We start from the raw sequence: 24,830 nt of genomic DNA, 5'->3' as shown, positions 1-24,830 counted from the left end.
AAAGATTACATTTTCACCAATTGCAAAGATTATAATCTGGAATGGACCGAGGAATTTCGGGTTCGACAAGGAACAAACGGAATGAGAGAAGGAACGGAGAAAGGAATTTAAGAATGAGCCGATCAAAGATTACGAAAAACGTTCAATTTGTGTAATCTTTATTCCCGTTTGTGACTCCATGAGGGGTGTTGTCTTGACTCTCAGTATAAAGGGACTCTAGTTACAACCTTCAAATACCTAGGCCTCATATACGACCGGAATTACCCAAGTAGCATTTCTCAACGGAAAAATCGCAACATTGCGATTTTATCGGCGATAAAATCGCCAGAATCATCAACATCTGAGTGATTATCCTCGATCTTATCGCGATAAAATCGCGCTTTTACCTATCTCCCGACAATTTATCACGATATTTTCGAAACAAAAATCGCGATAAATGGCGATTTAATCTCGATTTTATCGACGAAAATTGATCGCGACTTTATCGAACCAAAAATTGCGATTTGTTGCGATTTAATCGCCATATATCGCCATTTTAATGCGATAATATCTCGATATATTGCCACCGATAAAATCGCTATTTATCGCAATCACTGCTACTTGGGATGGACATGGACTCCTCATGTAAAGTACATCAAGGATAAAGTCAATACAAACCTAAGCATCATTAAACTGGTCTAAGGAACAACATGGGGGTGTCATAAGAGCTCCAGCAAACATCTATTCAATGCCCTGATCCTGCCTTTACTAGACTTCGGTGTTCAATTCTAGCTAAATTCAAGAACAGAGAAAATACTGAACGTAATACAGAGTGTAACAAAAGTCCGTCCCACCCCTGCTAACTTTTGAACGAATTGAGCTAGGGAAATGAAACTTTGGGAATAATCATACCTCAAAAGGAACCATCTTTTTTTTTGGGGGGGGGGGGGTTCAAAATTTTGACCCCCCTCCTGGGGGGACGGGGGCCCCCCAGCTTTTTTTTCAAATGACAACCCCTATCATGTGATACCTCATTCGACAGAGCATAAAAAACTAAGAATTGTGGCGCAAACCGCAGATCAATATCTTAATTTTTGACCGAGTTATGATAGGTCAAAGGTCAAATTTGACCTCTTTTCATGAAATCATAACTCCGGTTCAAATTATCGTAAAGGAAGAAATGAAACGGGAAAATTTACCAAATTGTGCTCGCTTTCAAGTAAAAATTGCAGAAATCACTTCGAACTAATTTTAAGGGGGAGTTCGGACCCCCAAATACGTCAATTCAAAGGTCATTCAATTTTCCCGCGAAATAAGCCAATTTCACTAAGATTTGCCTCCACATTATCTCAGTAGGGTCAAAGTCAGTTCAACATTACGTTGGCAAGTCCCCAAACGGGAAAAGTTAATAAAAAAACGAAATTTAAAAGGTCAAATTTAATCACTTTAAAGGAGGAGTGTCGTTTTGGGCCTTTTCCGTCCCCACCTGGATTTTGCTGAATGTTTCATATTTTCAAAGTACTAGTCCTAGGTAGACTTTATGCCAAATATTTTACCGAACGGAGCCCATGCAAAGGTGCAACAACGCCTCAAACCCAGAACCTCGGCATCGAAAAATAGTTATTTTCGTCGACTTTTTCGACTGTTATCACTCTTTCAGCAGATGATTCCTATGTATTTTTTTGCGAACTTTCCGTTTCTGGCCTTTTTAAAGGCCTTCGATAAATTTTCAGGGGCCTTATGGCCCATTGTTGCCATTTTGGCCCATTTTTAGGGGTTTTTTCAATTTTACACACGCAGAAATCAATTCAAACTTAGAATCGTGTACGTTTTTGAAAAGAACGCAAAAAAATGAATAAAAAAGGTTCAGTGAAACTTTTTCCTACGTCGCCAAATTTTCGAGAAAAATCGTCCCAAAGAGCCAAAAATGGCAAAAATTCGATAAATTGCCACGCTTAAGGTTCAAGAAAGTGGAGTACAGCTTTTATATTGACGTACGTAGCAGCTCTTACCTATACATACCACATACCTATCAAAAAATTGTAGTTGTACCTTGATTCCCACGATGTGAAAATTGACCGGGATGTCGATTTTAGCGGCCTTTCTTTACTTGAAGGTAGCTCTTTAGAATGTTTCTCGACCTTTGTCATCTCTATGGGTGTGTACTAAATGTATTTTTCTACGTACTTTTCGTATCTGGCCATAAAAATGGCTTCCTGTGAATTTTAAAAGGCGTAACGGTCTATTGTTGCCAATTTTCACCAATTTTTAGGGATTTTTTCAAGTTTACATGTGTGAAACTTAATTTAATCTAAAAACCGTGTACATTTTCGGAAAGAACGTTAACAAATACATAAAATGTGATTTGTAACTTTTCCCTACGTTGCTAAGTTTTCGAGAAAAATCGTCCCAAAGCGCCAAAAATGCCAAAAATTGGATTAATCATCACGTTGAAACATTCTAAAGAGCTACTTTCAAAAGAAGGAAGGCCGCTAAAATCGACATCCCGGTCAATTTTCACATCGTGGGAATCAAGGTACAACTACAATTTTTTGGTAGGTATGTGGTATGTATAGGTAAGAGCTGCTACGTACGTCAATATAAAAGTTGTACTCCACTTTCTTGAACCTTAAGCGTGGCAATTTATCGAATTTTTGCCATTTTTGGCTCTTTGGGACGATTTTTCTCGAAAATTTGGCGACGCAGGAAAAAGTTTCACTGAACCTTTTTTATTCATTTTTTTGCGTTCTTTTCAAAAACGTACACGATTCTAAGTTTGAATTGATTTCTGCGTGTGTAAAATTGAAAAAAACCCCTAAAAATGGGCCAAAATGGCAACAATGGGCCATAAGGCCCCTGAAAATTTATCGAAGGCCTTTAAAAAGGCCAGAAACGGAAAGTACGCAAAAAAATACATAGGAATCATCTGCTGAAAGAGTGATAACAGTCGAAAAAGTCGACGAAAATAACTATTTTTCGATGCCGAGGTTCTGGGTTTGAGGCGTTGTTGCACCTTTGCATGGGCTCCGTTCGGTAAAATATTTGGCATAAAGTCTACCTAGGACTAGTACTTTGAAAATATGAAACATTCAACAAAATCCAGGTGGGGCCGGAAAAGGCCCAAAACGACACTCCTCCTTTCGTTTTTTTGAACTTTTCCCGTTTGGGGACTTGCCAACGTAATGTTGAAGTTTTCCAGGGTACCCAGTTTTTCCTAGAAAATCCTTTTTACTACGGGAAAAATTTAGTCCCTCAGAAACTCCTAATGGAATAGAGAGAAAAGGTTATAATTTTCGAATTCAACGTTAAAAAACAAATCAAAAACATGAATCACAAGTCGATCGTTAATTTCCTAAAAATTGTGTTTTCTCCGGAAACCCCTACTTTTACGAGAAAATCGATTTTCCGGATAATCCTAAAAAATGGAGCAACTTTGTCATCATTTTCGGACTCAGCGTTAAAAAACACAAAAGAAACATCCATCACATGTTGAGGTTTATTTCCTGAAAATTGAGGTTTCTTCGGAAAACCATCTTTTCATACAAAAAAAGCTATTTTCCGGAAAATTTTGATGGAATAGAGAAAAATGAATAGCATTTTCGGACTCAGCGTAAAAAATTACATGGGGCACATCTACCCTTTGTTGAGCTTTGTTTTCGGGTGCAGAGTTATGTAATTATTTGAGATTTTATCACTGTAATTTTACCCTTTTTATCGTTTCCTGGATGTTTCAGTTGTTCCACCGCTACAACGAGGGGTAAAAAATATTTTTTGACGTGTCAGATACACCTAAACCCACTTAAGCTTTCCTGCTAAAGCCGAATACGACCTCAGATTTTTTCTAGAAATTACATATTTTCCGGGAAATGGATTTTTCTGAGAAAAATTGTTTTTCAATGTAAAAAAGATGGCTCTGTCGGCACAGGTTAATATTATCCAATTTGGCTGAAACTTGGCAGAGAGTGTTTTTTGATCAAATGGATCAGTTCTAAGGGGTAAGACCAAAAAAATTTGCAAAATAAATTTTACTGTGTATAATTGGGCCACCCTATTGGACATCCTAGGGGACGCACTGCAACCGCAACCGGGGCGAGCGCCATCTTTGAACCTTCTGCAACGTAACTGGCGGAACCTAACATCTTTCCCAAGAGGTCATCGGTAGACAACCTAAAGATTGGGCAACCACGCGTCCTCACTGTACCGCGAGGCGGCGCTGAAGCTTGGATGACAGTCCATGTTGATGGTGTACAAAAACAACAACATTGGGCAATAGCATGACTACGAGGTGATTTCTGAATCAGCATGAATGCGTTGGACGGATGGTCACGGAAAACTCTTCTCGGCATTTTGTTGGATTTAGTTAAGTTAAGGAAAAAATCCGGTGCTGAAAAAAGAGCGCATTTATTTACATGTTGTTTTAGCTCGATTTTTTTTTAACGAGTACCGAGAAGAATCAGGTTAGGGCTGGGGCTTAGGGGCCTCACGGTTCTTTTGAGATATTGTTAAATGAACAGAAGAGCCATGAAGTTCTTCAAGCCACAGCTCTGATCGGGTTCCGGCAGAAAATGTAACCGCTTTATTTATTCTTTTTTATTCCTCAATCGACATCACATTTTAGCAAGTTTTTTTTTTACGCTAGCCCGCTTTTATTCAATTTTTTAAATCTTCTTTTTATTTTACGACTTAAACGCTGCAGCATTGCTGCGCAAGAGTCGAGCGCAAGAGAAAGGCGTGCCATATCACCTACGGTTCTATGTTCGCATTTTCAAGATGCCCTCATTGCCTTGAGGGCCGTTACTTTCGGTGCGCAAGCTCAGGCGCGGGCATTTTGGCGGTCTCAGAGTATCTACCTTGGAGCATTGGTCATCGCAATGACATCTCTGACGTCATTGCTCCTCCGGATGCTACCGAGATATATACTCTGAGAGGTCCGCGGCGCGGGGTCGTATCATCAAGGCAGCGTCGCTGCCGCAGCGAATAGTGCGAGATCACCTTAGCCAAGTGTATCCAGGGTTTATCGTGTCATTGTCGATTATACTGATCAGTTCTACCATTTGACTAAGTGCGTTAGATCTTTTCACCCCCCCCCCCCCCATTACAATTCATTCAGAATGCATCAGAGGAAATGCTGGATGAGCCTCCGAAATAATTATTCGGAATTTATTTCCACTAATACGTCGATTTTTAAACCTATCCTTGTGAGTTTCAAATGACATACGCTATTGATTGATTTGAGAGAGAAAGATACTTTGAATTTATTCTAAGGAGGAGGTAAAAACAGAAATGTACACAGTTTGAGGTCTATTAAAAGACAAGACAAATAACAGGAAAACACTAAGTCTATAAGAGAGGAACATTTAAAAATATCAGCAATTATTTAAAAAAATATTGATTACTCACTAAAAACACTGAGGACCTTGTGAGGACGTTCGATAGAGCTAACACTTGATATACAAGTTGAAAATCACATAGTTCAGAATAGAAACAATTTGAGATAAGATTTGCAGCAAGTCCTATACATCTGAAGGCATGAAGCGTTTCTGAAACAAGGAAATGAAATGAAAGGGATTACACACAATAATAAAATTTTACCATGACACAAAAATAGGAGGAATAGGGCAGACGTACAGAAAACAACATTTTCATTAGTTTTCCTTACTTTCTGGCAAGAAATTCTATGTTGTATTGTATTGTTGTACAGCTATTTCCTAGTTACAGGGCTTAGGATAATATCTAGGTACAGGCAACACTCGAAACAAGATTATAGGTACTGCCCATTCAATAGCTTCAGTCTCGCTGAACCCTGGTTTGTTCAACTCCGGTTTGAAATCAAGGTTAAGCATAAAGCTTGAACTGAAGAATTTTCCAATTTTTTCCACACGCATACGCCAGATTTTCACAAAATGTCCGACTGATCTCCAAATTGGTAACCTTTTTTTTTTCTTTTTTCTGTTGTTGGCTTGTTAAACATTTTCCCACTGGTTTTAAGCCATAATAAGTGTTTACAAGTTTAGTGCTTAGGTACTAAAAGAGCATGTGCAAATGGCACGCGTCATACGACGCACTTGACACGTCCACCGAATAATACGCATTCAAAAGGCTGAATAATTGCAATGTGTGCTTGATGGAATAACATAATAATTTCATCCCATTAGCTGCATGTTGTGCGTTTATTCAGGGCATCTAAGGGATGTCACTTAAGAATAGTGGAATTGATAGATTTTCAGAATCTAGGGCTACACGGCCCAACCCCCCGTGGGCGCTTTGCGCTCTCATAAGCCCGCGTCTAAAAAAGAATGACCAAAAAAATGAAAAGATTTTCATACCCGACTCTCATTTGTCCATTCTCCCTCTGGCCGAGAGCAATTGGACCAATATGAATCGAATGAGGGAATTGGCTTTTATTTCAAACTTAACGCCAAGACTGAAACGAAACGGAACGGATCATATCGTCGCTTTTGGGTATAGTCTGTAGAAAAGGAGCATACCTTCCATTCACTTACCCTACTAACAGACCAAGATTTAACATTTCCCGCTAAATTTGAACTTTTCGCCATTTTTCATTGGCGGGAATTTCAAATTTTGCTCCCCTTTCTAAGCTCTCTGGTCTACTCTTATACAGGGTGATCCAAATGTCCCTTCCACCCCCTGTAACATTTTACCTAATTGAGGTGAAGATTTGATACTTGGGGGATAATCCTAGGTCAAAGGGAGCTACTTTTTGACCCCCCTAAAATTTTCAGGGGAGCCCCCCTTGGGGTGGCAACGGCCCCCAACTTTTAATTTTCAAATGGGAAGAGCCCCCTTGTGATAGCTCGTTCGAAAGAGCATAAAAAAAGAAAACTTTTCGCGCAAACCCGAAGTCAATATCTCAAACCGTCTCAAAATGGCGGCCGGTTAAAGATCAAAATGACCGAAAAATCACACCAATTATTTCTCGATGGATTGGCGCGAAAATCAGTGAGTGGGGGTATTTTGACACGAGAAAAACAAATTTGACGTTAGATTTTAAAAAAAACCGAAATTTCCAAATTGACCGCTGGCTGAGGTTCAAAATGGCCGAAAATTGCCACCTCGGTTTTTTGCTGATGGCTTTTCCTAAAACTTGGAATGTTGCGGTATTTTGGCATAAGATTAACATATTTGAACTTAGATTTCTAGAAAAAACAAATTTTCGGCCATTTTGAATTTTCACCGGCGGCCATTTTGGAAATTTCGGTTTATACGATAATCTAACGTCAAATTCGTTTTTCTCGTGTCAAAATACCTCAAAATACCGATTTTCGCGAAAATCCATCGACAAATAACCCGTGTGAATTTTCGGCCATGTTGAAACTTAACCGGCCGCCATTTTGAAACGGTTTGAGATATTGACTTCGGGTTTGCGCGAAAGGTTTTCTTTTTTATGCTCTTTCGAGCGAGTTATCACAAAGGGCTATTTGAAAATTAAAAGTTAGGGTCCGTTACCTCCCCCCCCCCAGGGGGCCCCCCTGAAAAATTTTGGGGAGCCAAAAAGTAGCTCTCGTAGACCTAGGAACATCCCCCGACTTGGAAATCTTTACCTCAAGTAGGGAAAATGTTAGAGGGGGTGGAAGGGACTTTTGGATCACCCTGTATAAAAAAAAACCTTGATCCTATTTTCAAATTCTAGATACAGCGGGCTCATCTAGGGACCACCACCTGTCAATAGCCGCAAAATCATGGAAATTGGCCCAGTAGAACGCTCAAAAGAACTAAGACAAAAACTAAAAACTTACATTGTTCAAATGGGAGGATTCGCAACTGTACTATGGAATTTAATAGAACCTGGGTCATATTTTCAAAATCTGAATAGAGCGCGCTTATCTAGAGATAATCGCAAGAACTAAGCGTTACCAGATATGCAAAAGGAGGCCTCGGTGCTTATAGTATCATGGGTGGCGGTAGCCACCTCCGGACAAAGTCTAAACTCGACAACACTGGAAAGCCTCCAAACAAAAAAGGTGGCAGCCAACCATAGACACACGTAACTCCCTTATTCTGAAAATTGATTCGACTCTAGATCGACTGCAGCCCAAACGACGGCACGGATTCCAACGATCTTGGTGTCTACTGACGCACCTAAATTGGGCCTACAAGGTGGGAACGTTTCATCAAGATCCATTGAGTTTTCAAAAAGTTATAAGCACTTAAAGGCCCAAAATGACAAATATTTTTTGTAACATGGGCCGTTTAGTAGCGGGAAACCGACATGATCACCTTTCACAACAGATTTCTTGCTTACGCGGCCACAGATTCTAATGAAACCTACAAAGGATCATGCTTGAAGATATGAGGATTTCATTTCTACCACATTTAATAGGGTTTCAATGCTCGGATAATTCAGCATCGGCAAATAACTTTCAAAATTTTAGCTACAATGTTTTGAATTTTAGAAAAAATCCGGTAGTGGTTCAATGCCATTGCCGCTATTGGTCGATTCCGTTCTGTTCAGCCAGTCTAGCCCGTGTTTCGGAAACGAAATTTCCCTGCCTCGTTACCAACTTCCAACTCTAACTGGTTGAGCACAGATCTATGATTTAATTATAATATAAGAGTTCAATTCTCTGTAGAAGCTAACAAATATTTTTACACACTTATATTATTACGTCGCACGTCTTCTGCCAGAGCCCGACACACTATTTCATTAGTTTCTCTTAAAATGAAAAATGTTCAAGTGATGTCTTTGTTCAGAAGTGAGGTTATCAGTCCGTGCATCTGTCTGACCCAAGCATCAATAAATGTAATTCAGGTAAATTACGTCGATAAATAAAAGGACACCAAAGTTGTGCAAAACTATCAAAAGGAAGCAGGATTTACACCACAGTTTGCATTCTCGTGACTAACAGCATCCAAATATTTCCCTACCATGCACACCAATGGATCAATGGATCAAAGGGAGAGCCCATTACTCTCAGTTTTTAATTACATTATTGTTTTCCTCAAGTCACGAATGCTAGTTTCCATATCTTGAAGAGATGTAGTTGTTTTCGGTGGACCTAGCAGTCTCAAGAAAAGATCTAAAAATTACTGTAATATGAGCCTTCGCCCATCACACTACATGCGACACGGTCACTATGCTCTGACCAAAATTTATTCGCTTTAAATTTTGCTTTCAACCTACGTGCTCTGGAGTGCTTGTGCTTTTCGTAAGTGTATGTTATTGACATTAAGAGTTTGTGTTCTTCATGACTAATCTTGGAAAGCTTTCGCCTCTTTCCATTGCTTGTTTACATCGAAGACATCATGGGGATTTACGAGGATGCGAGGTATAATTCAATCACTAAGTCAACTTTATGTCCCTAAATCAGAGATCTTTGACGATGAGTATTAGCTCAAATTTGGTTTTCTTCGAGTCTCTTTGATTTTGCGTCAGAAGTTGTTAGAAACACCATGTGGCCAGTCAATGTGTAACAAAGTCTTTCATGAAAGGTATGTACTCGTTCTATTTTCTCAGCTTGATGATTACTATAAAATCAAGAATTTATATTGCTGCACAAATCGCTGGGCCGAGTAAGTACGTAGCGCCCATTCCTTCTCTATTTTAACATATGAAAACTTGATGTAAACACATCAAATAGTGAGATTATGTTATGGACTTACACTGGTGGTGCAGCTACCAACTGTTAGATAATAAACCCTTAAATGCCATCCGGCTAACTTAGCTGTGTCCATAGACACCAAGATTGTTGGAATCCGTGCCGCCGTTTGCGCTGAATTCCATTCTAATTCGAATCAATTTTCAGATTAAAGGAGTTAGGGGTGACTAAGAGTGTCGGCCACCCCTTTGCTCTAGGGACTTTAGAGGGCTTTTTTTTTATCCAAACCACAGTGGACCACAATGGAACGCATCACTTTTTTATCGCGTTCCACTGGCGCGATCCAGTGCGTTCCATGTGTTCCAGTGGAACGCTTGAACCACTCTTCCGAGGTAGGTTGAGGTTGGTTCAGGCTGGTTGAACCAGCCTGAACCACTATCATCGCGATCCATGTGTTCCACGGATAAAAAATAGCCCTTAGTAGGTCGTCATTTTCCTCGACCAGGGGTGGCTACCGCCACTCTTGATGTAAAAATATTGTAGTGTTGTTGGTTGTTGTGTCACAGAAGTATTCCATCTTCACCTAGTGAGTTTCTGGCATAATTACTCCAGTGAAACAGTGCACTCTGAAATTAATTGAGCGTTGGGTCTATGTATGGTTCGCGTGCCTACCTAGTTCTTAGTGGAATAAATGTAATCGGGTGAATCAAAGCCAAAAAAGATTAGACCAATCGGTAGCGTTTATGATCAAAAAGTTTGCGCCTAGGTACCAACTGCGGAACATGCTCTGATGAAGAGTTTGGGGGTGGTGTTCTTAGTCTGACGGTAGACAACAAAATTACTAGGATTGAATTCTTGAACTTGAGGCCATTGTAACTTGAGGTTGAAATTCAGTCGATTATTACCTGAATCGCTCAAGTTCAACGGAGTGCATAATAGGTATATGTACAATTTTCTTATCTTCATGTTTCAAGTCACATTCCTAGACGTTATACTCTGTTAAAAGAAAAAATACTTTTGCGGCCGATGGACCTTCGCTTGACGCACACTTTTATTGATAAATTTAATACCTCTTACAGGAAATACTTTGTATAATGAGTGAGCCCAAAGAAAAAAAAATAATTTTAACTCTTTGAATGGACTTTCCACTTAATGGTCTCACTGTTATTTAATTTAAAATGTTAGTGACTGAATGTAAGTATGTCCAACAGTTGAGTTAAACGCAGTAAAAATTGCAGAATTCATGTTGAAACTTTATGAGTAAGGAATAATTTATGCGGCAAAAGAAGTTCATTCTGAGTAGCCTACACTATGACAATTAATTGCTAATCCATCAGTTTTTAAAACATGTACCCTATTTCGATGAGAGAAGTTTAAACTCACCAAAACATCAGGTAACTTTTATTGATTGCAAACTGAATCACCCCCTATTAATGTTTGGTTGATCAAACAAGGAGTTCCAGTTCTGCTCATCGAAAATATTATTCTCAATTTCTCTGTCTCCAGCCAAATGTTTCATTAAGTAGCTTCACATCATTCCAAAAAAGACCTGATATAAAAACTACAAAAAACCCCAAAAAACTTTCAGATTCTAAAGGGTAAAGAATCCGGCCAAAGTCTTAAACTTGTTGAACCAAATTTTCTTATTACTCCTAAAAGAAAATTAAAAATTATACTTTACTGAAAATCGAATGTGGGCCCCTTCATAAACGAGTGATACAACATTCACTGCATGTGTGTATGTGAGCCTTTTGTAGGAGCCCAAGCGGTTCGCTCTTTGCAACAAACGCTACATTCGTGAATGGAAAGTCCTTGAAGGAGCACATAACGTCCTCTTTCTTCATTTTACTTTTGCATTTTTTATTCAGAATCTTCGTAAAATCAAAAGAAAAGTATGGACTGATCTGAGCCTTATATGTGCTCTAAAACAATTTGAAATATATTTTATCGCACAAAGTCGAATATTTTATCTTTAAAATTTAGAGCTACGTAACTAATTAAATAATCATGACTCGTGCATTCGCAGAAAAGTTTTCTCAGAGACTCAGTAAATTCCCTTGCTGAGCTGCATGTATCTTCAAGTAGGCATTATACTTCTAAAAGGAATTAAAAAGTTATACTTCACTGTAGATCGAATAGAGACTCCTTCATTTATGAGTGATGCAACAGTCATGACGTGTAAGTATGTTTAGCCCTTGCAGGAGCCCCCTTGCTCACCTATTTGCAAAAAAAAAAAAGTCGGTATGGATTGATCTGAGCCTTCTATGTGCTCCAAAACAATATGAAATATTTTATCGCACAAAGTCCAATATTTTTCGATTCAGATCCTACAAATGCTTTTAAAAGAGCAAGAGAAAAAATACTCAATTGGCTGGCTAAAGTCCAGTATTATTCTTGAGAATTGTCTCCTCCTTCAATGAGTGATACAACAATTGCGACATTTTTGTATGAAAAGCCCTTGCAGAAGCCTTTTTATTTGACTCAGCTAAATTTTGAAGAATCACTGACGTGTCCGCAAAAATGCGTAAAAAAGACGGGTCACTGAAATTAATGCTTCATAGAGATATCTGAGGATCCATGTCAAAACTCTCTTACCTATTCTACTCTGTGTAAAAAATAAAAACGCTATTTTCAACCATGATTTATGTTTTTTTAAATCTTCATTAATTTTCTCTTAAAACAATTTTAAATATCTAGGTAATCTGGAGTCCTTTTCGTGACGATCAGTTCATTATGCAGTGGTATATAATACAATGTTATGATAGCTTCCATTTACATGCATATGAAACTGCAGCATCATAAGTTGAGATTAAAACTATTATACGATAAATAAGTTTTGGGAGAAAGCAAAGGAAGAATGATACGCTCGAAAAATACGCTGCAAGCAATCTTCCAGCATGCAGAGGGGACAAATACTAATGATTACAGTAAGAGCATTTTTGCGGACACGTCAGTGATTCTTCAAAATTTAGCTGAGTCAAATAAAAAGGCTTCTGCAAGGGCTTTTCATACAAAAATGTCGCAATTGTTGCATCACTCATTGAAGGAGGAGACAATTCTCAAGAAAAATACTGGACTTTAGCCAGCCAATTGAGTATTTTTTCTCATGCTCTTTTAAAAGCATTTGTAGGACCTGAATCGAAAAATATTGGACTTTGTGCGATAAAATATTTCATATTGTTTTGGAGCACATAGAAGGCTCAGATCAATCCATACCGACTTTTTTTTTTTTTGCAAATAGGTGAGCAAGGGGGCTCCTGCAAGGGCTAAACATACTTACACGTCATGACTGTTGCATCACTCATAAATGAAGGAGTCTCTATTCGATCTACAGTGAAGTATAACTTTTTAATTCCTTTTAGAAGTATAATGCCTACTTGAAGATACATGCAGCTCAGCAAGGGAATTTACTGAGTCTCTGAGAAAACTTTTCTGCGAATGCACGAGTCATGATTATTTAATTAGTTACGTAGCTCTAAATTTTAAAGATAAAATATTCGACTTTGTGCGATAAAATATATTTCAAATTGTTTTAGAGCACATATAAGGCTCAGATCAGTCCATACTTTTCTTTTGATTTTACGAAGATTCTGAATAAAAAATGCAAAAGTAAAATGAAGAAAGAGGACGTTATGTGCTCCTTCAAGGACTTTCCATTCACGAATGTAGCGTTTGTTGCAAAGAGCGAACCGCTTGGGCTCCTACAAAAGGCTCACATACACACATGCAGTGAATGTTGTATCACTCGTTTATGAAGGGGCCCACATTCGATTTTCAGTAAAGTATAATTTTTAATTTTCTTTTAGGAGTAATAAGAAAATTTGGTTCAACAAGTTTAAGACTTTGGCCGGATTCTTTACCCCTTAGAATCTGAAAGTTTTTTGGGGTTTTTTGTAGTTTTTAGATGAAAACCTTCAAATTATGTTCATAACTAGTTGTTCTGGGCGCGCTTCGCGCACCCGTCACGACTGGTTAAGGGGTTGCGATGCGCCGTATGGACCCTACGTTATTCGCGTGGCAAGCGACATATGGCTCGCTCCGCGCACCATTTATTTAAGTGCTTTGACATTAGTTACTATACAGGGTGGCCCAGACCTACCGTACCAGGCCTTTTTCCGGTTAATTTGGGTCGTACTAAGTCCAGAATCGCGGGGAGGAGTAGAGAATTGACCCCAAGGAATCCGAATTTCATGGTCCCAGAGCCCCCGTGGCAGTCCTTGGGGGGTAAAAGGGGGGTCGTCCGTGCTTCAAAAGTTAATGTCAAAATTTTGAAATTATTTCATCGGAATCAAAACGTACGGAAATTTTTAGCTTAAATCGACACCAAGAAATCCAAAATCGACCCATCCGTGTCCAAAATACCGACCCCTAAAGGTGGGGGACAGAGCTCCCTTTCAAAAAAATTGGCCTCCGGCCAATTTATGCGCGGCGCAAGCGCCGCGTAGTGGCGCTTCGTGCCGGCATAGACATGTTTACTGAAGTACTTGGAAAAATACTGTCAATTTCACAAAATCATGATGTTTGATTGAAATTTTGATCGCAGGATAATAGTTATAGAATTTTTATTCAAACCACTAAACTTTATTGTAAATCTCATCGCGATATATGATGATTTCATATATTCGGAATCGACTTGTCGATATTATGAGGCATCTCCAATTAAATAATTGATTAGTGATGCCTCCTATTAAAGACGGCGATCCTTCAAAATCTTAGCTTTTCCACGATTCATTAGGATCCTTTAGATTCATTGACATCATACTTTAGATACGATTATATATTATAATCTTTCCTTAAGCACGGTAAAAAGCTGGCAAAAACCTACTTTAATGGATAGAGTCACTATTCGATGTTAAAATACGAGGGGCGTTCAATAAGTAAGTATCCCCCCTCTCTAAAATCAATAAAAATGGACCAATTTTAAAAAAAAACTTGGGCTCAAAATCTTCCTTAGGATATACTGAGTTCAACAAAACAAACCGCAACAAAATCGGACTATATGCGGCCGAACGCGAGCCGTTTGAACGCGTCGAGGCGCTCGACGCTCCCGCCGAATCCGCGGGGATTTGAAGTCCGCGACAGGAGAAGAGCTTCTCTGCCAAAGCCTCAGTCGTTCATCACTGACGAAAAATCAAATAAGTTTTTGTTGAATAAGGGACTTACCTCACTTCTCCACATAACCAGCAGCTCGATCCAAGCAGGTCTGATACTGAGACTAAGAGAACAGCTTTTGGATGCCACGCGCGTAGAAGTCTTTCAGCTGACCGGGGATGAAAAAGTGGACGGCTTGTTTGACCTCTTCCACTGATTCAGAATTAACTCCTCCGAGTTCGTATTTGAGATACGATACTAAATGGCAAACCGGACCACCTTTCATCCCCGGTCAGCTGAAAGACTTCTACGCGCGTGGCATCCAAAAGCTGTTCTCTTAGTCTCAGTATCAGACCTGCTTGGATCGAGCTGCTGGTTATGTGGAGAAGTGAGGTAAGTCCCTTATTCAACAAAAACTTATTTGATTTTTCGTCAGTGATGAACGACTGAGGCTTTGGCAGAGAAGCTCTTCTCCTGTCGCGGACTTCAAATCCCCGCGGATTCGGCGGGAGCGTCGAGCGCCTCGGCGCGTTCAAACGGCTCGCGTTCGGCCGCATATAGTCCGATTTTGTTGCGGTTTGTTTTGTCGAACTCAGTATATCCTAAGAAAGATTTTGAGCCCAAGTTTTTTTAAAATTGGTCCATTTTTATTGATTTTAGAGAGGGGGGATACTTACTTATTGAACGCCCCTCGTATGATGCATTTGAATTCCTACATAGGCTGTCCAAAAAGTACCGAGACTGGTTCTATAACTCCAAAACCAAGATAGCTAGAGGCTTGATCTTGGTTTCATTTGAAAGACCAACTCAATATCTATCGATTGAGACCAAAATCAAAACTTTTGGTCAAATATTTCGAAAGTTACAACACTGTTTGTAAAAAAAATATCTGGACCCCCTACCGTTTTTTATGACTATTTTCTCTTGCCAGGAACACTCTCCATATTATTAATGATCAGTGCACGGTTGTTTTGCAACTAATCATGGCAAAATCTAATTGATCTGGAAACACTGTCAAGCCGTCGTCGTCCGACTACAGGTATAAGGGTTCAAAATCCGCGGGGAAAGAATGAATCGTCGGGTGGCCACCCCCAAAAAACCCGGGAAATTTTCGGCAGTTGATGACAGTTCACAGTGCGTGCGTGGTCTACGCTGCAGATAGTGAGTGATTTTGTTTCTGTGTTCGAAATTTTTGATACCACTGCTTTATTTCTTTCCATGATGATATCAAAAATTTCGAACACAGAAACAAAATCACTCACTATCTACAACGTAGACCACGCACGCACTGTGAACTGTCATCAACTGCCGAAAATTTCCCAGGTTTTTTGGGGGTGGCTACCCGACGATTCATTCTTTCCCCGCGGATTTGGAACCCTTATACCCGTAGTCGGACGACGACGGCTTGACAGTGTTTCCAGATCAATTAGATTTTGCCATGATTAGTTGCAAAACAACCGTGCACTAATCATTATTAATATGGAGAGTGTTCCCGGCAAGAGAAAATAGTCATAAAAAGCGGTAGGGGGTCCAGATATTTTTTTTACAAACAGTGTTGTAACTTTTGAAATACAGTGGATATCGGATATAACGACCTTGAAGGGACCAGCCATATTCGGTTGTTATAGCCGATAGTCGTTATAACCGATAGTGGAATTTTTACGCACGTACTCTATGTTAAAGAACTGAGAACAAGGCTGTGCTGTATGTGGGATTCCAGGGCCCGGTGAATTTTGCTGCTGATTCATTATCTCTTCAGCACCTAACACCTTTGTTTATTAGCTTTATCTAATTTCATTTGAATTGAATATTTATTTAATTAATTTATTTTTTTATTTTCTTATTCTAAGGACTAATTTTAATTAAAACACTTTGTTTGAATTTGTAAAAATAAGGTATTTTATAATATTGAGATTACATGCACTACACACTACATTACGTTTGCACTACATATACGCAATACCGAAGAAGTGTAAAACTTCTAATTTGAATAATAGTCCGTGATTTTTTTTTTGCTTCACAATTGTGTTCGCGTACCCTTTTTTTAACGCTCTATGGACCGAGCGTAAAGTGTGATAAAGTGGAATCGTTCCATTCTGGGTTCAAAATTAGGAATTTTTGAACAGTTGCGATGGCTTCTAGGGCGTCTGGAAACGAGATCCTCTCCTATTCGGCCTCTGTTGCTGTCGCTCAGGTTGTTATAACCGATGACCACATCTGTTGGGACGCGAAAACTCCGTCGCTATGACCGATATGTCGTTATAGGCGATGTCGTTATAACCGATACATAAATACATTGAATGAATGGGATTTCAGCCGGGACCGACCAGTTTACGTCGTTATGCCCGATATGTCGTTATAACCGATGTCGTTATATCCGATATCCACTGTATTTGACCGAAAGTTTTGATTTTGGTTTCAATCGATTGATATTGAGTTGGTCTTTCAAATGAGACCAAGATCAAGCCTCTAGCTATCTTGGTTTTGGAGTTATAGAACCAGTCTCGGTACTTTTTGGACAGCCTATGTAGATTACACCTGACTCAAAGCATTTGCTGCTAATACCTAGGAGCGTTCCGACTAGTTTAACGGAGAATTGAGCGTTTCTTATCGGCCCCTCTGCAATTATGAGATTAGTCCAAAGATCCTTTAGGAACTTTAATTAATGATTGGCGGTGCTTCTGTGCCAACTTTCAAAGAATCTGAGGCATTCTTTCAAAATCTACAGTCCGTGAAAGTGAGCTCTCCGTTTGATCAAAGTGCTCTCTGTGTGAACAAAGTGCTCTCCTCGCTATATGACGCGTAACCCTTCAATTTTTAGTATAGTCCAAAGATCTCTTAGGAACGTAAATTAATGACCCAGGTGGTGCTTTAATGCCAACTTTCAAAGAATTAAAGGTATTTTTTTTTTTTGGAATTTACAGTCCTTGAAAATGAGCTGTTTGTGTGATGTCGCAGAGCAAAGTGCCCTACTTTTCGGCCTCGTATCCCTTGAATTTTGAGTTTAGTCCGAAGATATTTTTAGGAACTGACATTAATGATGACCCAGGTGATGTGCTTGATGCCCACTTTTAAGGAATTAAAGGCATTTTTCAAAATTTACAGTCCTTTAAAATGAACTTTCCGTGTGATTTTGCCAAGAATGGACCATGGCCCCTGGCCCCTCCCCCCCCCCCCAAATTTTGGCGTACCCCAAAATCGTTTGACGTACCTAAAGAGACCATAGAAATGGTCTTCTCTGCAAATGAATGAAATCGAACAGATAAGCTCTGGGATATCGCTGTACACAGATTTGGGGGACGCCTGACGGACGGACACACATTTTTTCATGTATGGTTATTTTGACTCCTGGAACCTTAAAACGTCTAGAAATGATGAAATTTCCACTTTTTTTTTTCCTCCCCTTGCAGGATGACAATACTTCCTCTACCCAAGGGGAGCGAGAAAGTAAAAATTCAAGTTCGTTAAATTGACGTGGAGACTCGGAAAAAATGTGTATTCATGGGTAATCGACCCCACGGAATCAAAATTTGAGGGTCCCGATGTCCCCAGAGACTTTTCTGATGGGGCACAGGGGTAACCTCGACACCGGTTAAATTTGAAAGTTCAGAGTCCCCCATCATAAAAGTCTCTGAGGACAACAGGACCCTTAAATTTTGATTCCTTGGGATCGATTACCCATGAACACACATTTTTTCCAAGTCTCCACGTCAATTTGACGGACTTGAATTTCTTGGAATGGGGGCTCTGTCCCCCACCTTTAGGGGTCGGTATTTTGGACACGGATGGGCCAATGATGGATTTCTCAGTGTCGATTTTAGCTAAAAATTTCCGTAAGTTCCGATTCCGATTAAATAATTTCAAAATTTTGACATTAACCCGGACTTTTGAAGTACGGACCCCCCTTATACCCCCCCAAGGACCGCCACGGGGGCTCTGGGACCATGAAATTCGGATTCATTGGGCTCGATTCCTTAATCATCCCCGCGATCCTGGACCTCGTACGACCCAAATTAACCGAAAAAGGCCTGGTACGGTAGGTCTGGGCCACCCTGTATGGGTGATTTCACGATAACAGGAATAGTTAAAATATGAAATGCCTGAGAAATAAAAGTGCACCAATTTTAACAGGATTTCATTACCTCATTCTAAAGGTATTAAACTTCCTTTTTCCAGCTTTGGCACGCTCTATTTTGATTCAGTGCAAAGTTAAAGTGATTGATAAACAAGCCATTGAATCAGGTATCAGCGCTTCCCGCGGGACTGCTGGAGGTCCACGCAAACATGGCGGCCCTGCCAAATTGTGTCGGTTACGTAACAGACACAGCGTAACCGACACTCAAAAATGTGAGATTAAAGATGATACAAAAGATGAAACTTGGCAATTCTTGAGTTATGAGGTGGAATTAATGCTGCCTTAAAAGTTTTCTAGACTTTGGAGACTTCGTTTTAGTTTAATACTATTAAATTGAGGTTTTTGCGTAGTGAGGAATTAGTGCTACACACGTAAAAATCACTGGTTTTCATAATAATTTAAGTTTTCATTGTAAAAAAAACTGACTTATCAGTAATGGTTTTGTCAAGAAGACTTCAGCGAACAATTTGATGGCAGTTTTGAAACTCCTGACTCCATCTGGCGAGATAAACACTGCACTTAATACAACTGCAAAAATTTGTTGCCAAATGTGGCGACATCTCTTTCTTATGACTTTTCTCGCTCAATAATAAACATTTCAGTTCAAACTGGCAATTTTCTTGAACACTAGAGTCTCTTTTCAGCAAATATTGCCAAAGAGTTCATGATCAGTACTGATATGTTACCGCAAATTGCTCTTTTGCTTCAAAATCGGGGTTGGCGACGCGTAACCGACCGGACATTTTCGGCCTTTAAAGTCTCATATTATTAAATATAATAATAATTCATCATATTTTTTAGCATGGATAGGTTCAGGGACATCATTCCTATTGATTAATTAATTTGGTTTTCAATCGTTTTGCCCTATGTCGTTCAGAACCCACGGCGACACGACTATGCCTATTATCGTGAAATCACCCGTATACGTCTATTTTAGAGACCCCAAGTACAATTAAAATGTCGAAGAACTTCGCGTGTCAGGAGCATACCGTCCTTTGCACATCTATACTATCTTCGATAGAGTAAACCACCAGCGTCTCGTTGAGAAACTCGCGAAGATGCTTCCTGGAAATCACACCAAGCTTTTAGCTTCATATCTAACTGATAGAGAATTCAGGGTGCGTTTCGAGGACGCATATTCCGAGTTTAAACCAATAAGAGCTGGCGTTCCCCAAGGGTCTGTTCTATCACCCCTTCTGTATAGCTTGTTCACAGCAGATATTCCAAAACCTCAAGGAAACTCTGAGCTGGGTGTGTTCGCGGATGATACTTCGGTTTTCGCGAGCGCCCCATCTTATGAGGAAACTGTGGACATGCTGCAGACCAGCCTGGATGAGATCGAGGAATGGACGAATGCTGACGGGTCCAAGTTAAATCCAAACAAGTCTGAAAACGTGGTTTTCACACTTAGGAAATTTGTCCATATTCCCATAGTGCTAAATGGACAAGCTATACCCCAATCGCAAGCAGCCAGATACCTTGGTCTTATCATGGACTCTAAACTGAATTATGCTGAACATGTTTCTAGGAAAAAGAAGCAAATTGAACTTAAACTGTTAAAATGTATTGGTTAATCGGAAAGAAATCTAAACTCAGTTTAAATAATAAAATCCTACTATACAAGTCCATGATAAGACCAATCTGGGCATACGCCAGTCAGCTGTGGGCCTGCGCTGCCAATTCCAACCTACGGAAGATGGAAACGGTCCAGAACAAAATTTTAAGACAAATAGCGAACGCTCCATGGTATATGAGGAACGATGATATCAGATCTGAACTCGGCTTAGAAAGTCTGGACGTTTTCATCTCCCGTATGTACGGAAGGTATGAAGAGCATCTGGAATCCCATCCCAATCCAGAGGCAATTAAGCTTCTGGACTGGGCAGGGGAGACCAGACGACTAAAGCGCAGGAAGCCACACGAGCTTTATACACCTGACTTCCGCAAAATTTAAGTAGCACCACCAACTTCAGGGCTCTGTTCCCCTCTACCTATGTCGGCAAGGGAACATCCCAATGATAAAGACAAAAATTTTCTAGTAAAGTAGTTAATTTATGTACAAGTTCTTATAGTTAGGTTTTTTAGCACTTTTTTACCAACTTCTCAATTCTGTTTCTTTTAATTTTTTCTAATCTTGTCTTTGTATAGTAACATTCTCATTCTGATTAGTTTTCTTTTCCACGACTCATATTTACTCATAATTTTAATTTTAATATTTCAAACAATTTTAACCACCATATTTTCTGTCTCTCACATTTTGTCTTTTCTTTTTTATTAGTGTCAATAGACCACCAAAAGTGCCTTTCTTATTCGCGTATACTTACAGTGTTAAATTTAAGTGTAAAAAGACTCGATGAGTCTGATCACATTGTTGTATTGTATGTTTTAATTGTATATAATACTGAATAAAAAAAAAAAAAAAAAAAAAAAAAAAAAAAAAACATCTATACTATGAGCTTCGAGACCTCCTCATTTTGAGTAACTGGTAACGCTTAGTTCCAGCGTTCTTTTATTAATCATTTAATTAACTAGCAGTGATGAACATCAAGAAATAACAACTGGCTCGCAACATCCAGGTTTGAGCGTTGGACTGCCAGAGTGTGTTCTAAATTAATATGAAACAATGTATACCGTTATGGCTTTTAACATGATCCTGAGGTACTAAACAATTGATTTACAAAAAAGACTCACCTTCAAATAGTGACAAAGAAGTAAGAACTCATGAAAATGGCTATAGCAAATTAAACCTTAACTACTGTTATCACTGACAGATGTGAACAATGGCCCATTGACTACAATTTTCCTTAAAAATAGGGTTTATCCCGTCGGTTCTTAATTATCTAATGGAGGTTTCAATCACTTAAACATCCAAGGAATCCATTACTGAATTCCATTTAGAAAAAAAATCATCGATTGACTCGATATTTTCTTCTGGAAAGTGGCTACCAATTCCTTAAGGGAAAATACATTGTAAAAGATGAAAAGACCAGGTTTGTCATGAGATGTGATGTAACGAGTGTACCAGGTCTGTCCCCGCATAAAAGTGACCTTTTTAATACAGCAGTTCCAAAAACTGCTTTTTTAGTGTTTAAGAGGTCATTTCAAGCTTTGTTAGTATCGGTCTTCTTGTTAAATTTGCCATTAGAATCATTTATCAATTGGCCAATCCCCACACCTTGCAACATGCCCATTGTAAATGATTTGGACAAAGATCTTACTTACAAGCTAAGAATTTTACTTGCCGGCTGCAGACAGCATTTACATGTCTGTTTCAGATTGCTCAAAAGATGAACCAATGCTGAACCATTATTATTTTCTGAGTCAGCCTTTGTAATAGGGCCTGTTTCAGATAACTAGAGAGGTGCGTTGTCGAAGTAAACTTTCCATTTGCGTTGGGTGCTCAGCGCTAACGGATAGCACAAGACAATTGACTTACCTGTTGGGAAACGCGTTGTTGGTTGTCTCTGTTGACCAAAAACTGTTGTGTTTTGAGGGCTTTTTTTTATCGCGGATCAGGGTGGATCTCAGTGGAACGCACTGGATCGGAATCCTGAGCAATCCAAATGTTCCAAGTGATAAAAAAATCCAAACTTGGAATTTGGTTCGATTTGTTATTTTTTTTATTTTTTGGGGACGGCAACTTCCTCGCGTTACGTTAGGATCACAGTGGATCGCGAGCTCGCCCCACCTCGGAAGAGCGATCCAACGTTCCACCCTGATCCACCTGGAACGCTTGGATCACGCTGAGGAACGGAATAAAAAAATACCTCTGTTCATCGCCATCCACTGCGATCCGCATAAAAAAAAAAGCCCTTTGGGTGCACAATTACATTTAGAGGTTAGCTCAACGCTCTTAACTACCTCCTGAGACCGATGACTTGTTGCCTTCCATTTGGCAAACAGTCCAGGACATTGGATAATCCAAACGGAGTCGAACAACGCCGAGCGTTTGGAATCAGGTAATTCCGTTGCCCAATGGTCCTAAACAGTTTACTTCGACAACGCAGCTTTTGGCTTTTTTGCTATACTTAGATGCTGTGTGCTACTTGTAGGATACAGAATTCCTTGAGGCCATGGTTATCTAAAACAAGCCCAAACAAGTATATACTCTAGGAAATTTTGATGATGAAAATAGGAGTGAAAGAAGAATTGTTGTACCTTGAATATCTTCCCAGAGAATTGCAGCAGACTTGTGATGAGAGATTCGGATTTAGGATTCATCTGCAGTTGGAAGCCAAAATGCCATATTCGTGCAAGCAGATGCCAACATCATGTACTTAGGACTAAACTGAACACACTGTACAGGGCCAGGATGATCGCCGTTGAGCACACACACTTTGTAACCAGTATTAGCATTCCATACATGAATTCTACCATCTGTGGACCCACTGAAAATAAACTGGGAATCGGGACTGAATGATGCTTCGATTGGAATACCTTTATTATTTAAATGACCCGTGAATGTCTGTAGGGGTGTACCTTGAAATGCATCTATTAGCCTAATAATGGAGCCATTCGTAGATATTAAAATGGTTTTCCCATTTTGACTAAACTTCAGCCCCGTCCAATCACATTCTTTTTCTTGATTAAGTTTAAACGTAAGGAAGGGTCCTTTATCAAAGGATCGGAGATCATACAGTTTTATACTCTCAGAATTAACACCAGCCGCAATGATGAGTCCTTCAGGATCATAGGCTGCTACAGGACGACCGGATAAATGCATTAAACCGTGACAGTTAGGAGACCGCAGATCCCACAAACGTAACGTTTTGTCGAGAGAACCAGACAAAAATGAATCCTCTATTGGTGATATACAAATCGTGACCACTTTCTTGGAGTGACCAGGGAAGTAACGAATGTATTTGTTATCATGAAGAGATAAATATCTAATTGTATCGTCGATTTTGGTAGAGCTGTGAATGGCTGTGTTCTTTGCATGGGTGAAGTGAATCAGATCCACACCATACTTTTTGCTGTTTACCGTTCGCATTTGGGTTCCTTTTTCACAGTCATAAATAACAATTTGATCATCTTCACTGCACGATATTAAAGTATCTCCACTGGCAGAAAAGTCTATGTTATTTATCTTATCCGTATTTTCGCGGAATACCTTCGCAACCTTAAAGCTGCGGACGACATTATCCACCAACTTCATGGCGAGAAGTTGGAATGATGATGTACTGCTAATTTAAGCACTGGTCACGCAAATTGATAGAACACTTCCACCGCGATTTTAGATTTCTTGTAGCGGCCGAAATCTCAAATTTTGGAGGCACCTCTACACTTCCATCCATAAGAACCGTGGCGCGTGATGCCGTGATGCGTAACGATGTTTACTTGCTGCAGACATTATTGGACGACCATTACCATTGCACAGAAACAGAATTTATATAGGCACAGATTAGTCTATATAGGCTTCACCAACAGAAGGTTCCTCCTAAGAGTACCTGTAGAGTACCTATATTGATAGAGTATGGCCACTGGGTACTGGGTCCCATGGAGAGGCTTAGGACCCAAAAATGGCGGTGCTTTGTTTTGGTTTTTGAGGATGGGAGGGGGGTCATTGCCAACTTTTGACGGTTATCACCAACCGCACTTGCTGCCAACCTTACTACATCTAAGATCATTTTTCTCAAAAATTGCACACGATTAGCCTTAAAAATATGTAAAAAAGTCGCAATAGTGCATTTGGGTAAAGTTCTCGTTACGATAAGCAAAGACAACTACATTTTGAATCATTTTGCATTACATTAACTTCATGGCGTCCGCCATTTTTGGGTCCTAAAGGCTCCATTCAGCCTAAGATGGCTGAGCCAATCAGAGGTGGTAACTCCAGGGGCCATACTCTCTCTTAATATAGGTACTCTAAGTACCTGTATAGGGAAGATGCGTTGTTAAAGTCCACAACTGCCCAACGAAAATTACCCGCTGAGCGTTGAGCTCAACGAAAGCGTTGGTAAATTCTGGTGGATTTACCCGTTTTCCAAGATGGCTGCTCAGCAAACTGCCCAACAGCTCAGCGAGGTTCTCGGCTGCTGTGGACCGCTGCCGAGTTTGCTGGATTGTTG

At 39.7% G+C, this 24,830-nt stretch overlaps 1 protein-coding gene across 1 annotated transcript; it reads right to left on the bottom strand.

Annotated features, from left to right (window-relative positions):
* Nucleotides 1–5,205: 5,205 nt before the first annotated feature.
* Wdr82 (WD repeat domain 82) lies at nucleotides 5,206–24,167 on the bottom strand. Its single transcript, XM_072300830.1, has 2 exons — nucleotides 22,921–24,167; nucleotides 5,206–5,519 (listed from the first exon to the last, which is right to left on the bottom strand). Exon 1 carries the CDS (start codon nucleotides 23,915–23,917, stop codon nucleotides 22,973–22,975), a length of 945 nt encoding a protein of 314 aa, XP_072156931.1. The 5' UTR covers nucleotides 23,918–24,167; the 3' UTR covers nucleotides 5,206–5,519; nucleotides 22,921–22,972.
* Nucleotides 24,168–24,830: the final 663 nt, after the last annotated feature.

The sequence above is a fragment of the Bemisia tabaci genome, chromosome 1, assembly GCF_918797505.1.
Source record: "Bemisia tabaci chromosome 1, PGI_BMITA_v3".
Classification (NCBI taxonomy): domain Eukaryota; kingdom Metazoa; phylum Arthropoda; class Insecta; order Hemiptera; family Aleyrodidae; genus Bemisia; species Bemisia tabaci.
This window is presented reverse-complemented; position numbering and strand designations above follow the sequence as displayed.